This window comes from Amblyomma americanum, chromosome 10 (genome assembly GCF_052857255.1).
Source record: "Amblyomma americanum isolate KBUSLIRL-KWMA chromosome 10, ASM5285725v1, whole genome shotgun sequence".
Taxonomy (NCBI): Eukaryota; Metazoa; Arthropoda; class Arachnida; order Ixodida; family Ixodidae; genus Amblyomma; species Amblyomma americanum.
This window is the reverse complement of record NC_135506.1, coordinates 147192329-147206861: the sequence shown is the minus strand read 5'-3', so window position 1 is coordinate 147206861 and position 14533 is coordinate 147192329. Positions and strand designations below refer to the sequence as shown.

Below are 14533 nucleotides of genomic sequence, written 5' to 3'. Positions count from 1 at the left end.
TGTCTATAAATTGCAACAAACGAGCAGAAAAGCACGTAAATGCAAAGTTTGCCCAAAATCAGCGATGGCTTGTTCTCCTATTGGCCAAGCATTGCAGACTACAAAAGCAAATATTGCGTGCTTAACAGGCGCACTTTTAAAAAGAAATGTTTTTGAAAAAAATGTTGTCCTTTCAACATCTTAAAAGGTTTTTCCACAGCATTTCGGAAAACAAAAACCTTTTATTGGTGTCGTGTGCTGTTGCGTTTTAGATACTATGGTTTTTGCACACTACTTCTACGCCGAAGTCGTCTGCGCGTGGAGGGCGCTGTCGATTCGGAATGTGATTGTAACGCCACTCTGTGTTCCTGAAAAAGACCTACTGTCCTGCACCAAGTAGCTCATCGCCCCATGATGCTTTGCGCGCCCATGGAGGTAAAGGTGCAGTGCCGCCAGCTTTCCCTCTAGCTAACAGTAAGAAACTCTATGAGCAGTGCAGAAGAACTCGTGCCAGGGGGGTAAAGCGCGGTGAGGAGGTTGTCACACACTCGAGCAGCGCCATCTTGCTACTCCCATAGTTGCCTGTACTTATTAGTTGTTTGCGCTACTGCGATTATTTTCAATACAGCTACACAGAACACATTAAAAATAGACCTCTAAAACTTTAAACATCCAAAAAATGTTAGAGCATTACGCCAAACTCTTTGTTGTTTCAAAATTTGAAATATGCAGACCTGTACAAGAAAACTTGGGAAAGTTTCGTTTTCGTTTCGCCTGCTGTAGCAGCTGTAGGTTACCGACGTATACTAGTACATTACTACTTACAGCGTAGACTGCAGGACAGAATTAAGATACGGCCGTTTGATACGCCAAATGCGCTCTGCATTACACACCTCTCCGCCCCATGTGTCTGCTCAAAGCACTCCCGAGCATACTCCACCGAGAGCGGCCTCCCTCTTTTTCGACCGTGCGTTCTAGCTACTCTTCGCACTTTGGACTCAATCACTTCCACCGCTCGGTTCGCTGTTTAAGCCGTGGTAAAAACAGCGCAGCGAACGTTGCCTTCTCTGCTTGTTTTGGTTTTGGATGTCTGATTCGGTGCCGGGAAAGCGCTGCAGACGAAAGTCGTTTTCCGTGCGCACGTTGGTCGATCGTATCTCTTGCGCGCACGGCGGTCGATCGCACACAAGAATCTGGACTCTGGACCCGTCGGCAGCGTTCAGGGCGACACCCGAAACTGCCATAGCAGTCGACCGGGCGAGTAAGCCCGCCTTCGCTCGAAAGCACAAGAACACAGATAAAAACAAGAGAATACCGAGAACAGAACCGTCCGCTTAAACACGCTCGCCTGTCAGTTGCTCAGTAGATGCAATAAGCACGCAGCGCGCTGTGGCTCCGCGCATCGCGATCTACCGCTTTGTCTCGCTCGTGCACAGAGTTTCAGCAGAATGCCGCCATCGTGCATCATATGCAAAACAAGATGCCAAAAGGGACCGGGAATTTCTCTTCATGTGTGAGTACTGTTCTCTGAAAAATTCGTAACGGCACTGTCGCGTGTTTTTTTTTCTTTATGATTGTCTTTTATGCATGCAACATGCATGAAGAGAATTCGTGGAGCCTTACGTTTAGTGGTATATAGTACAGGCTTGTCATTGAAACAGTATATGAAAAGTAAGCGAAGTTGTCATTTTTTTGTTTCAGCTTTCCTCACAACAACAAAGACTTGCTGCAAAAGTGGCTCAGCGCTATTAGGACACCATTGCCTAATTTACATATAGGGCGCAGGATCTGCTCAAGACATTTCGAGCAGTCATGCTTTTACAGCGGCCACACCAGGCACTTTTTAAAACCAGACGCAGTGCCAACGATATTCCAAAATGTACAGAGTGAGCAGGTAGGTGCAAATTGTGGTTGTGCTCTGTTTATGTCCAGTAGAACCTGCATTCAGTGTGAAACTTTTAATGCTCATTACGGGTAAGTTATAAAAACTACGCTGAGCCTAGCTGATGTCTAGAGTATTTACAGCCAAATATAAGTAAAAAGAGAAAACTAACTTTTCAACAAAACGCTAGATATTTAAGTTACAATTAAAAATTTAGCAACTGGTATGTCAGTACAAAAGTAAAGGCAGCAATTCAACATAAAAAGAATCAAGTTTATGATAATTAAATAAAATCCGCTGTGTATCAGCAGTTCAGAGTGGTGCACTAGACGGGAGGGCTTATGCAGGAGAGACTGTGTGCCGGGCATGTCTACATTATTAAACAGAATTCTGACAGCGGTCAGTCGTGGTGTCTCACCAAGTCTGTGTGCATAGGGTGATAAGTTATAGTAGAGCGAGTGCCTCAGCTCATGCAATATTTTTACTTTAGGTTGCAAGCACATCTTGCGGTGCTATTTCAGGACTTCAGTCTCTGCCACGTACGTCATTACAGAAACGCAAGCGGGTAAGTTTAAGTGAGCAGAAAGGCCAGTGCTTCAGACAACAAAATTTTTATCTTAGGGCATATCTATGCAGGAGCACGCAAGCCCAGAAGCAACCAGTTCACAGACAATGTCCTCACCCTCCTCACGAGCTCAGTTACCACTGAGAAAGTCTCCACGCTTGCAGGTAAAAGAATGAATCCGAATATTGGTGTCTCATGCATCCAATTGCTGGTGTCTCCAGTAGTGAAAATGTTCCTACTTCAGGCCATTAGTGTGAGGCCGCATCTCAGCCAACCGGTCACCTCACCTATACCCAAATCCCCCTGCAAGCACTTGCACACTCCCACAAGAAAGTCCCTACGCAAGCGAAAGCAGGTGAGATGCTGTACATAAATAGCAAGAATCTCGCGTCAAAACTGTTTCTGCTTCAGGACATGTCTGCACCACAAACCCCCAGCTCAGTAGCAGCATCACCATGGAAATCTCCACGCAAGTGCTTGCAGGTAACATGTAAAAGGCAGATGATGCACTGTCTCCTCTGACACACCCTTTCTGCCTGAGCAGACAGCTACACCAGTTTGTGCAAGTTCAAGGATGCACAGTGAGGACCAAGGTGCAACGAGCCCAGCCGAAGCAGCAGTGAAAGTGCAACATAAGGTATGCATATACAGATTATTATGGAAGCTTAGTTGCTGACACAGTATTCTATTGCCCACAGACAACACATTCTCTGAAAAGCTCCAGCAAAAAGAAAGGAGTAAGCCACGATCACCCATACATTGCTTCACAATCTCCAAGAACTCGACTGTGGACAGTCAAGAAAAAGCTGTCTGTTGCGCGAAGAAAACTTTATTCAGCCTCACAACAGTTAAAAGAAAAAAAGAAGTGTATGATTGACCTCAAAAGCCTTCTAAATGAAATGAAAGAAAAACAACTGATTTCTCCGAATGGACAAGAAACACTGGAGGCATTTGGAGAACTGCCACGAGAGATTGTAAAAAGTTGGCGCTCTAACAAGCCCAAATCACCATCACAAAGACGATACAGTGAGAAGATGGGGAAGTTTGCCACTACACTGTATTATCAGTCTCCAAGGGCATATGAATATGTGGCCAGCATTTTCCCAATGCCCAGCAGACAGACCATTCGCACCTGGCTCAAAGTGATTGATGCATGGCCAGGGTTTACAAGTGAAGCTCTCAATCACATCAAAACGTCATTTGAAACAAAAAATGAACGAGAGCGGCTTTGCTGCCTGATGCTAGACGGAATGAGTATTAGCAAAAGGTGCGAGATGGGCACTAAGACGGAAACTGATTGGCTACGTTGACTTGGGGAACAGTCAGAGTCCACTGGACACAGATGACTCCTCACTAGCTGGAGATGCTCTCGTGCTCATGGCAGTTGGCGTGGCAGCTCCATGGAAAATTCCCTTTGGATATTTCCTCAACAATGGACTCAGTGGGGAGCAACTGAGAAATATAGTTAATGAGGCCATCGAGCAGCTGACACAATGTTCGCTGAACGTCGTTGCTGTTGTATGCGATGCTCTAGCTGCTAATGTATCCATGGGCAAGCTTCTTGGCTGTCGGATCCATGAAGCCACAAGTCAGCAGTTTGTGACGGCCTTCCCCCATCCCTGCAACCAATCAAGGACCGTGTCCCTGGTATTCGATGCTGCCCATGGATTAAAATTGCTCAGAAACCTCCTGGGCGATAAGAAAACACTGCACAGCAATGAATATGGAGTAAGATATTCAACTCTGATAAACTGTGATTCACCTCTAATATATTTATTGTCTTTTGCAGTCAATCTAATGGGGCTTTATTGAAAGGCTGCAAGACCTGCAAGAAGCTGAAGGTCTTCGAGCAGGAAATAAACTCCGGAGGGCACATATTGAGTACTACAGACAAATTATGAAAGTGCGACTGGCTGCACAAGCATTCAGTGCATCAGTGAGCAAAAGCGTAAAGTTTGCCAAGGAGCTTGGAATACAAAACTTCAATGGGTCCGGTGGAACCGCAGAATTTATTGCTGATGTTGATCGGTGAGTTCTGAAGTAAAATTCTCGTTTGCATAAGTAATGCAATCTTCTTTTGATGTTTCTTTCAGGGCCTTTGATATATTAAATTCGCACAGTCCAACTGCAATGGATTTCAAAGCACCGCTGCGAGCAGCAACATTCAATTTTCAAAAGCAGACGATGCTCCAACTATCTACAAAGCTCATGTCTCTGCGTCTTCCGTCTCGTGAGCTCGTATGCATCTCGGGGCGGAGAATGTCTGTCATAAGTTTGGCATTCTCGTTGAAGAGCATTGCAGAACTCGCCCAGAAGCTCTTCGATTCCACTGTTTGCAGGTAGGACTGCATATTGTGTTTCATACACTATTACTGCATGTCAATACACAAGTGCACAATCCAAATGAATGAAAACTTTCAGTGCTGCTTTATTAATAAAAAGGGTGCAAGACCGTAGGGCATTGTGCATGGTGCTGAGCCATGCAGCTGAAGGCACCTCATGCAGTTTCAAGGCAATGCGTTTTGTCCTAACTATATAGCGTATTGAAAGCACCAACAGTGAAAGCATGACAAGGTGACAATGACGGGAAAGCACCTCTAAAACATGTGCTAAAACCAATTTATAGAAATAATGCTATCCTATTAGACATGCTTACAGCATGCAGTTTTAGTCTCATCATCATCATCATCAGCCTTACTACACCCACTGCAGGGCAAAGGCCTCTCCCATGTCTCTCCAATTAACCCTATCCTTTGTCAGCTGCATCCACCCTTTGCCTGCAAACTTCTTAATCTCATCCGCCCACCTAACCTTCTGCCGCCCCCTGCTACGCTTACTTTCTCTTGGAACCCACTCCGTTACCCTTAAAGACCAGCGGTTATCCTGCCTTCGCATTACATGCCCGGCCCAAGCCCATTTCTTTCTCTTGATTTCGACTAGGATGTCATTAACCCGTGTTTGTTCCCTCACCCACTCTGCCCGCTTCCGATCTCTTAACGTTACACCTATCATTTTTCTTTCCATGGCTTGCTGCGTTGTCCTTAACTTAAGCTGAACTCTTTTCGTTAGCCTCCACGTTTCTGCCCCGTAGGTGAGTACCGGTAAGATTATGCTGTTGTACACTTTCCTCTTGAGGGAAATTGGTAAACTGCCACTCATGATCTGCGAGAATTTGCCATATGCGCTCCACCCCATTCTTATCCTTCTAGTTAGCTCCCTCTCATGATCCGGATCAGCTGTCACTACCTGCCCTAAGTAGACGTATTCCGGGACAATTTCTAGGCTCTCCCTGCCAACTGTGAACTGTTGTTCCCTTGCTAGGCTGTTGAACATTACCTTGGTTTTCTGCATGTTAATTTTTAGACCCATCGATCTGCTCTGCCTGTCTAACTCGTTGATCATGATTTGCAGTTCACCTCCTGAGTGACTCAGCAAGGCAATGTCATCAGCAAATCGCAGATTATTTAGGTATTCTCCATTTATTCTTATTCGCAACTGTTCCCAATTCAGGCCTCGAAAAACCTCCTGCAAACATGCGGTGAACAGCATTGGCGAGATCGTGTCTCCTTGCCTGACACCCTTCCTTATTGGAATTTTATTGCTGACTTTATGGAGGACTATAGTAGCTGTGCAGTTGCTATATATATCTTCCAGTATTTTGACATAAGGCTCTTCTACCCCCTGATTACGCAATGCCTGTATGACTGCTGAGGTTTCCACTGAGTCGAATGCTTTCTCGTAATCAATGAAAGCTATATAGAAAGGTTGGTTATATTCTGCGCATTTCTCTATCACCTGATTGATAGTGTGAATATGATCTATTGTGGAATATCCTTTACGAAATCCTGCCTGATCATTTGGTTGATTAAAGTCTAACGTTGCCCTGACTCTATTAGCGATTACCTTAGTAAATACTTTGTAGGCAACGGATAGTAAGCTGATCGGCCTGTAATTTTTCAAGTCCTTGGCGTCTCCCTTCTTATGAATTAAGATAATGTTTGCATTCTTCCAAGCTTCTGGTACAGTCGAGGTCATAAGGCATTGCGTATACAGGGTGGCTAGTTTTTCTAGCACGATGACCCCTCCATCCTTCAACAGATCTGCTGTTACCTGATCCTCCCCAGCTGTTTTTCCCCTTTTCATTGCTTCTAAGGCTTTCTTTACTTCATCTTTCGTTACTGGCGGGATGACGCATTGCTGTGCACTGCTGTTCTCATTAGCGCTCCGATTACATTGGCTACTGTACAGGTCTGTGTAGAACTCTTCGGCTACGTTAACTATCTTATCCATATTGCTAATGACATTGCCCTGCTTGTCTCTTAATGCATACATCTGGTTTTTACCTATGCCTAGTTTCCTCTTCACTGTTTTTAGGCTACCTCCGTTCTTTATAGCATGCTCGATTCTCTCCATATTAAACTTTCTTATGTCGGCTACCTTGCGCTTATTTATTAACTTTGATAGCTCCGTTAGCTCTATTCTATCGGTAGTGTTAGATGCCTTCATGTTTTGGCGCTTCTTAATCAGATCTTTCGTCACCTGAGATAGCTTCCCGGTATCTTTTCGAACTGTCCTACCGCCTACTTCTACTGCGCACTCCGTAATTATTGATGTCAGGTTATCGTGCATTGAATGAACATCAAAATCATCTTCCTCAGTTAAAGCCGAATATCTGTTTTGCAGCGCTATCCTAAACTCTTGTGCTTTCCCTCTTACGGCTAACTCGTTAATGGTCTTATTCTTCGCTAGCTTCTTCCGTTCCCTCTTCAAGTCTAGGCTAATTCTAGACCTTACCATTCTATGGTCGCTGCAACGCACCCTTCCGAGGACGGCCACATCCTGAATGATGCCAGGTTTAGCGCATAGTATGAAGTCGATTTCATTTTTAATCTCACCATTGGGGCTCTTCCAGGTCCACTTCCTGTTTTCTCGTTTGCGGAAGAAGGTATTCATGATCCGTAAATTATTTCTATCCGCGAATTCGACCAATAACTCTCCCCTGCTATTTCTAGAGCCTATCCCATAGTCACCTACTGCGTGGTCGTCAGCCTGCTTCTTGCCCACCTTCGCATTGAAGTCGCCCATCAGTACAGTGTACTGCGATTTTACTTTATTCATTGCTGATTCTACGTCCTCATAGAAGCTTTCGACGGTCTGGTCATCATGGCTGGATGTGGGTGCGTAGGCCTGCACCACTTTCAGCTTGTACCTCCTATTCAGCCTAATTACTATAATTGCTACCCTCTCGTTAATACTGTAGAGCTCCTCTACGTTACCAGCTATATCCTTATTAATGAGGAAACCCACACCTAGTTCTCGTCTATCCTCTAACCCGCGATAGCACAGTATGTGTCCGTCCTTTAGTACTGTATACGCCTCACCGGTCCTCCTAACTTCGCTAAGCCCTATCACATCCCATTTAATTCCCGCTAGTTCCTCAAACAGCACTGCTAGGCTAGCCTCACTAGCTAAAGTTCTAGCGTTAAACGTTGCGAGGTTCAGATTCCAATGGCGGCCTGTCCGGAGCCAGAGATTCTTAGCACCCTCCGCTGCGTCACAGGTCTGACCGCCGCCGTGGTCAGTTGCTCTGCAGCCGCTGGGGACTGAGGGCCGAGGGTTAATTGGTTTGATCATAGAAGGTTGTAGCCAAGTACTACACCAGGGTGGCCAAATCCTGCTCTGGTGAGGGAGTGCGTTGTCGGTTTTCGTCACCGAGATCAGGCCGCACTCCAGGCCTGGTTATGCAATTCCATCGACACGCGGATTTTTTTTTTTTTTAAACCCGGTGGAGAATTGCGCGGCACCAGGATTTGAACCCCGGTCCTCTTGCACGCGAAGCGGATGTTCTACCTCTACGCCATCGCTGCATCCTGAATAATTAAGGCAATAACAGAAAATACCTGCCAGTCCAAACTCTAGCCCAGTGTATTGTTGCTCATAACAAATATAGTCAAAAGTCAAGTACAGAGCCACAGTTGGACAGCACAGAGTTACAGAATAAGCATGCTGCAATTCTTGAAAGGAAATGGAGAAGAAAAGTATTTTTCATGTTGTTGCAGTTACAAATGAGGGCAGTGGAGAGTTGAGAAAGTTAGCAAAAATGCAAAACAATCCAATCATTTTACCACTGTGGTGGAAGCATAAGTAGTAAATACCACTGTAGCAAAATATCTTAGCGTTCAATGAAAATAGAATTCAAAATGAAGCTATTAAAGTCAACAACAAAAACTGATTAAAATATAATTATCAGAAATGAAAGCAGAAGGCTCTCCAATTACCATGGCTGCAAGAAACATGATGCAAATAAGCTTAGCTGACTAAGAGTAGAATCTTATTGGCTATCAAACAAACAATTAAGCAATAACTGTGCCGTTTTGAGCACTACTAGAAACTGAACTCACTGGAATATGCTTTTCACTGTTATTTCGCTTCGTTGCATTAACAAGGAACTACGAATGGAGATATGTTTTCTTCATTCTGTTTGCCAAGGCAGGAAAACAATTGCAAATTGTCATGGTGTTTTCATTTTCATTACAGCTACATTCGCACATACCGGTTCAGTCAAGATCACCTTGAAATGTTCTTTAGCTGCATCCGCCAGAGAGGGGGATGGAACAATAACCCCTCGGCTCTGCAGTTCCAGTACGCATACAGAAGCCTACTGGTGCATGCAGATGTGCGGCCTGTGACGACCGGCAATGTTACCCCAGATTTTGAGGGAATTGCAACAGTGGCCCATGAGCGTCTGCACAGAAGCAACGATGATGAAGCTGGCGAGTCACCAGATATGTACATTGCTATTGCCATAACTGACCATGACTACAGCAGTCTTGGCTATGGACTCACCAATTTTAGCACTGAGGTTGTGACCTACATAGGTGGTTTTATTGTGAGGGTTGTTTCAAAGAGCATAAACTGCACCTCGTGTTTAGAGATGCTTGTACAGGATGACATCGCAAGTGTCCTTATTTTCATCAGAAATAATGGAGGCCTAATCATGCCTTCAGCGCTCGTAATTCACACCCTGTGCACTGCGGAGCACATTTTCCGCTGCAGTGATGAGCAAGGGCACAAAAACGTTGACCGCTTGGTTATACAGTCCTTCCAGAAGTTCTGCCAACGACATGAGCAGAGCTTGAAGGAAGTAGAACATTATAAAGAGAACCCAGCACATGTAATTGGAGTGATCAAGTTCGTTTTGAAGAAATATGTCACTCTCAGACTGAGAGAGGAGGCTAGAAGGATAACAGAGAGGGCAAGAGGGGCATATGTTAGAGCACTGCTTACAAAGCAAATCTTGTTTCAGCATCAATAACAACCATTTCCAATTGCACTAATCAACGTAACGACACATACATGAAGGGATCCAAAGTTTATGAACAGTCAGTGTATATGTCATAATGAGCCCCTCTATTATATCCCTTTGTCTGCTCGGCAACTTAATGACAATTATTTAGTGCAAAGCAAGGAATGAAGGAAACAGGAATAAACTAATATTAATAAACTTTTACAAGCCAAAGTCGCACTTGGGTTATGCAGCACGCTGCAGAAGAGGATTCCTCAATAATTTTGATACCTAGGGTTCTTACACATGCCGAAAATTTATTAGAAAATACAGAGTACCAGCTGTTCCAACTAGCCGTATTGCATATTCTCTTAAATACTCCTGATTTTAAATTATTAAAATTTGGCATTCAACAACTGTTGATACAGTGATAGTAGTGGGGTTGCTTCACCAGTGCATTGTAGGAATGAACCTGGCCAACGTGCATGTTTATAAAGCAGTATCGCAGTGTAAAAGTCAGGACTGCGTTCCATTACCGTGCAAAGATCTCGTGTCATGCCTTATGTCAGATAAATGGCAATTATGCATGACACGCAAGGTAAATATGTCTGTCGATTGTAGTAGAAGAAATAAGAATCTCTTTGTTGAAGTTCCTTAAAACACACCTTACATGTGTAATGCAACAACTCTTCACCAGTGCAATGTTCAGTGCAGAAAATGTTTCTGAAGCTAAGGTCAGTGAAGTGTTCAGCAAGTACTCAAACATTTATTCGCGTTAAAGAAATGCAAAGCAGGTGCACATTTCAGCTTTTACACAGACGCCCATGTGCATTTCTGATGGTTCTATTTTTTGGTTTTGTGGGGTTTAACGTTCCAGAGTGGCGTAGGCTATGAGGGATGCTATTTCTGAAGGGATCTGCACCAGATGCACAGTCGTGCTATAGATAACAAGTATGATGAAGAGTGACATCGAACATTTATTCCAACATTGTTCATGCAAAATCACTGTATTGATACTACGTTGAACATGTTTTTTTTTTCCAAGTTCCCCCTAGTACTGCATCAAGGCTGCCCTGTTAGGTGTTCAGCAATTAAGAGCAGAGATCTTGGTACTGTTTATTTATTTTTTTTTTATCTGCATTCTTTGAGTGTGTGAAAAGATGTAAAGGTATTGAATGCTGCATTGTGTATGACTGAGACATTATTTACAAGCTATGATACTTTTATTTGTCTAGTGGGTACAACAGTAACGTCAGTGAATTTATGGCAGAAATAAAAAGCAGGCATTCACAAACATAACTGCTCAAGTTAAATGAATGTCAACTATGAAACCAGCTGTAACTTTGCAGTGGCAGGTTGTATTATAATCTGACATGCTTGTGATTGTGCAGATGCACTGGTTGTCAATTTTTTGTTTTACAGAATATGGCCCGAATTTTTGATATTTCCAAAGCTGTACGCGAGCAAACCGCATTCCAACGTTTCTCTTTACCATCATCACCTTGCACAATACTCTGTTTGTGCTCTCCGAGTGCGACTTATCCCACATGTCTCTTGCATAAAATTCTTCCATGTATGTACGCTTTGGTGCTTCGTTGCAAGCAGATTAAACCTTTCGGAACGGAGTGTGTTACAGATTTTGCGTTGTATTCAAACAGAATTCCGATCTTAACAGGCAGCGGTACAGAAGGCATGCGCTGCACTCTGTGCGAGTGTCGTCTCCCTTCTGCCTCGTCTCCTGTATGGAACACCAACGAGATCTGACCGCCGGAGAAGACAGGAGGTGACGATGGTGCAAACTTTACTAAAGGGACTCCAGGTAACGCAAAAAGGCATGGGGAATGCATGTTTTATAATACCCTGTACATCAAAACAAACCTTGCTGAACCTCGCCAACAAACCTCGTTGATCTCGGCTCACACAACACAAATCATACGTAATGAGCGGCACAAGATTCACCACCACCTGGAAGTATCTTCGTGCGCGCACCATCGCGAACATTTTGCGCATGAACTAGAAAGGAATTCAACACAGCACGTAAGCAAGCCGCATCACCATTCCTCGTACAGCTTTTTGGATGGATGGATGGATGGATGGATGGATGGATGGATGGATGGATACGGCTGAACCCTTTACATCGGGCGGTGGCTCAAGCCACCTAGCCATGTCTTGTGAAATTTTACTCCTGTCTTGCTTTTAGCCACCAATCAGATAACCTTCGCTTGGTTACTTCTAACCTCTTAAAATCCACTTTCCCTTCACTATCCCTAAACCCCAATGCCTTGGGTAAGTCAGCCCCGCTGCCTTCCAATGTAGGGTGAAGCCCTTTACAGAAAAGTATCAAGTGTTCAGCTGCTTCCTCCTCCTCTCCGCACGCAATGCACAAAGTGTCTATCTCCTGGTACCTGACTCTATACGTCTTAGTCCGCAAAACTCCAGTCCTGGCCTCAAACAACAAAGAACTTCCCCTACAATTATCATAGATATTTTCTTTGACAATTTCCTGTTTAAAGGTCCGGTATGTTTCTAGTGCCGATTTCGTCAGCATCCCTGTTTTCCACAAAGCTCTCTCTGTTCCTTTAACCTTTTTCTTAACCGATAATTGCTGATTTGTCCCCTTACTGCTGTCCAGATATTTGCTTGTCAATTTTCTAGTTCGCTTTTCTCCATTTCGTGTCAACATTCTTTATATACAGGTATCTGAAAACTTTCCTAGCCCACCGCTTTTCCTCCATCCTTCTCAATCGTTCCTCAAATGCTATCTTACTGCTAGCCTCTCTGCTCTCGAAAGACGCCCATCCCATATCACCCTGTACCCCCTGATTTGGTGTATTGCCATGTGCTCCCAAAGCTAACCTCCCTACTCCCCGTTGCCTAATTTCCAGCCTTGCTTGAACATCTGGCCTCATACACAGGACCGCATTCCCGAAGGTCAGGCTAGGGACCATCACCCCTTTCCAGATCCCTCTTACCACCTCATACCTATTGTAATTCCACAGTGCCCTATTTTTCATGACAGCTGCATTCCTACTAGCTTTATTCATTACATATTTTTCATGCTCTGTCAGATACTCAACACTGTTATTTATCCACACCCCAAGATACTTGTACACATTCACTACTTTTAGCACGAACTCCTGTATTCTATGCTCGCCGCCCTCTTCATTAAATGTCATGACTGCAGATTTTTCCTTACTATACTTGAAGCCTAATCTATCTCCCTCTGTACTGCATATGTCTAACAACTTCTGCAGGTCTTCCTTGTTGTCAGCCATTATCACTATATCGTCCGCATATATTAGTCCCGGTAATGTCTGTTTAATCAATTCCCCTTGCTTGAAAAAAGATAGGTTGAAACCTAGTCCGCTCCCCTCTAGCTTGGCCTCCAAACCTTGCAGGTACAACATGAACAACAAAGGGGACAGAGGACATCCTTGTCTAAGCCCCCACTGTATCTCTACAGGCCCTGATACATTTTTTCCCATTTTATGAGCACTCTGTTACCTCTATATATATCTTTTAAAAGATTAATTACGCCATTTTCCACATCCAATGTGCCCAATATGTCCCACAAATGCTCCTGATTAACGTTGTCATAGGCTCCCCTAATATCCAGAAATGCTAGCAATAAGGGCCTATGTTCCTTTTTCGCAATTTCATACACTGTGTCAATGAAAATAGATTGTCCTCCAACCTCCTTTGTTTCCGGAACCCATTCTGTAGTTCCCCTAACACCCCCTCGTTCTCCACCCAAGCCTGCAGTCTATCCTTTATAATTTGCATCACCACCCTGTAAACCACAGATGTCACTGTTATGGGGCGATAGTTACTTACGTCTGCTTTGTCCCCCTTTCCCTTATATCAACAGGACTTGTCGGGCTAGTTGGTTGATCATAATGCAAAAAAGACGAACTGCGCAACAAGAACACGGACGAAAGGGAGGCAGACACACACTGTGTGTGTCTGCCTCCCTTTCGTCCGTGTTCTTGTTGCGCAGTTCGTCTTTTTTCCCTTATATATCATGTTAATTCTACTTAATCGCCATTCATCGGGAACCTTCTCATCCACTATCATTTTGTTCACTACCTGTATTAATGTTTGCTTGGATTTTGGTCCTAACTTCTTTATCATCATAATCGGGATACTATCTGGTCCTGTTGATGTGCCACTAGGAACCTTCTTCTCTGCCCTTTCCCACTCTCCTTGCTCAAGTGAAGCTATTGCTGTAACCGGTCTATCCTCCTTCGATAAATTATGTACCACGTGCTTTGCTGAAAATTTTTCCGTCATCCTTGTTCCTATGTGTTTTATTGCTTCATCCCCTTCTAGTCGAATACCCTCATCTGTAACAATAAACCTTTGTTCTAGCCTAGTTTTATTACTCATTGCATTTAGATGTTTCCAGAATTTTTGGGCTGCTTTTCTATCCTTTTTATTTACTTTTGACATCCATTGGGCACTCTTTCTTCTAATTTTCTCATTAATCAAATAGGATGCGTCCCTTCTACACTTTATGAAGGTATCCCATTTTCTGTCTACTTCGGGTTGTGGTTCCTCCCTCTTCTTGGAATATCTGTGTTCCCTGGATGCTTCCTTGCGCTTTTCTATTGCCCTCTTGACCTCCTCATCCCACCAACTCTTGGGTTTGCATCTTTTCCCTTTTAGCTTTACTCGCACCTTAGCTAGCTCTAGCTCCAGTAATCGAGTTAATTTGGTATAAGTCCATTCTGTTTCACTATCCTCAAAAATTACTTTCTCGATTTGTTTGGCTGCTACTTCCAATTGCTTTTCTGAGTAAAAATTTCCCCCTGATTGTTTATCT

General features: G+C 43.9%; 1 protein-coding gene across 1 annotated transcript; it reads left to right on the top strand.

The window, feature by feature from the left end:
- Nucleotides 1–1354: 1354 nt before the first annotated feature.
- LOC144106689 (uncharacterized) lies at nucleotides 1355–3202 on the top strand. Its single transcript, XM_077639529.1, has 7 exons — nucleotides 1355–1492; nucleotides 1681–1873; nucleotides 2352–2426; nucleotides 2498–2590; nucleotides 2671–2781; nucleotides 2838–2909; nucleotides 2971–3202. Exons 1-7 carry the CDS (start codon nucleotides 1428–1430, stop codon nucleotides 3100–3102), a joined length of 741 nt encoding a protein of 246 aa, XP_077495655.1. The 5' UTR covers nucleotides 1355–1427; the 3' UTR covers nucleotides 3103–3202.
- Nucleotides 3203–14533: the final 11331 nt, after the last annotated feature.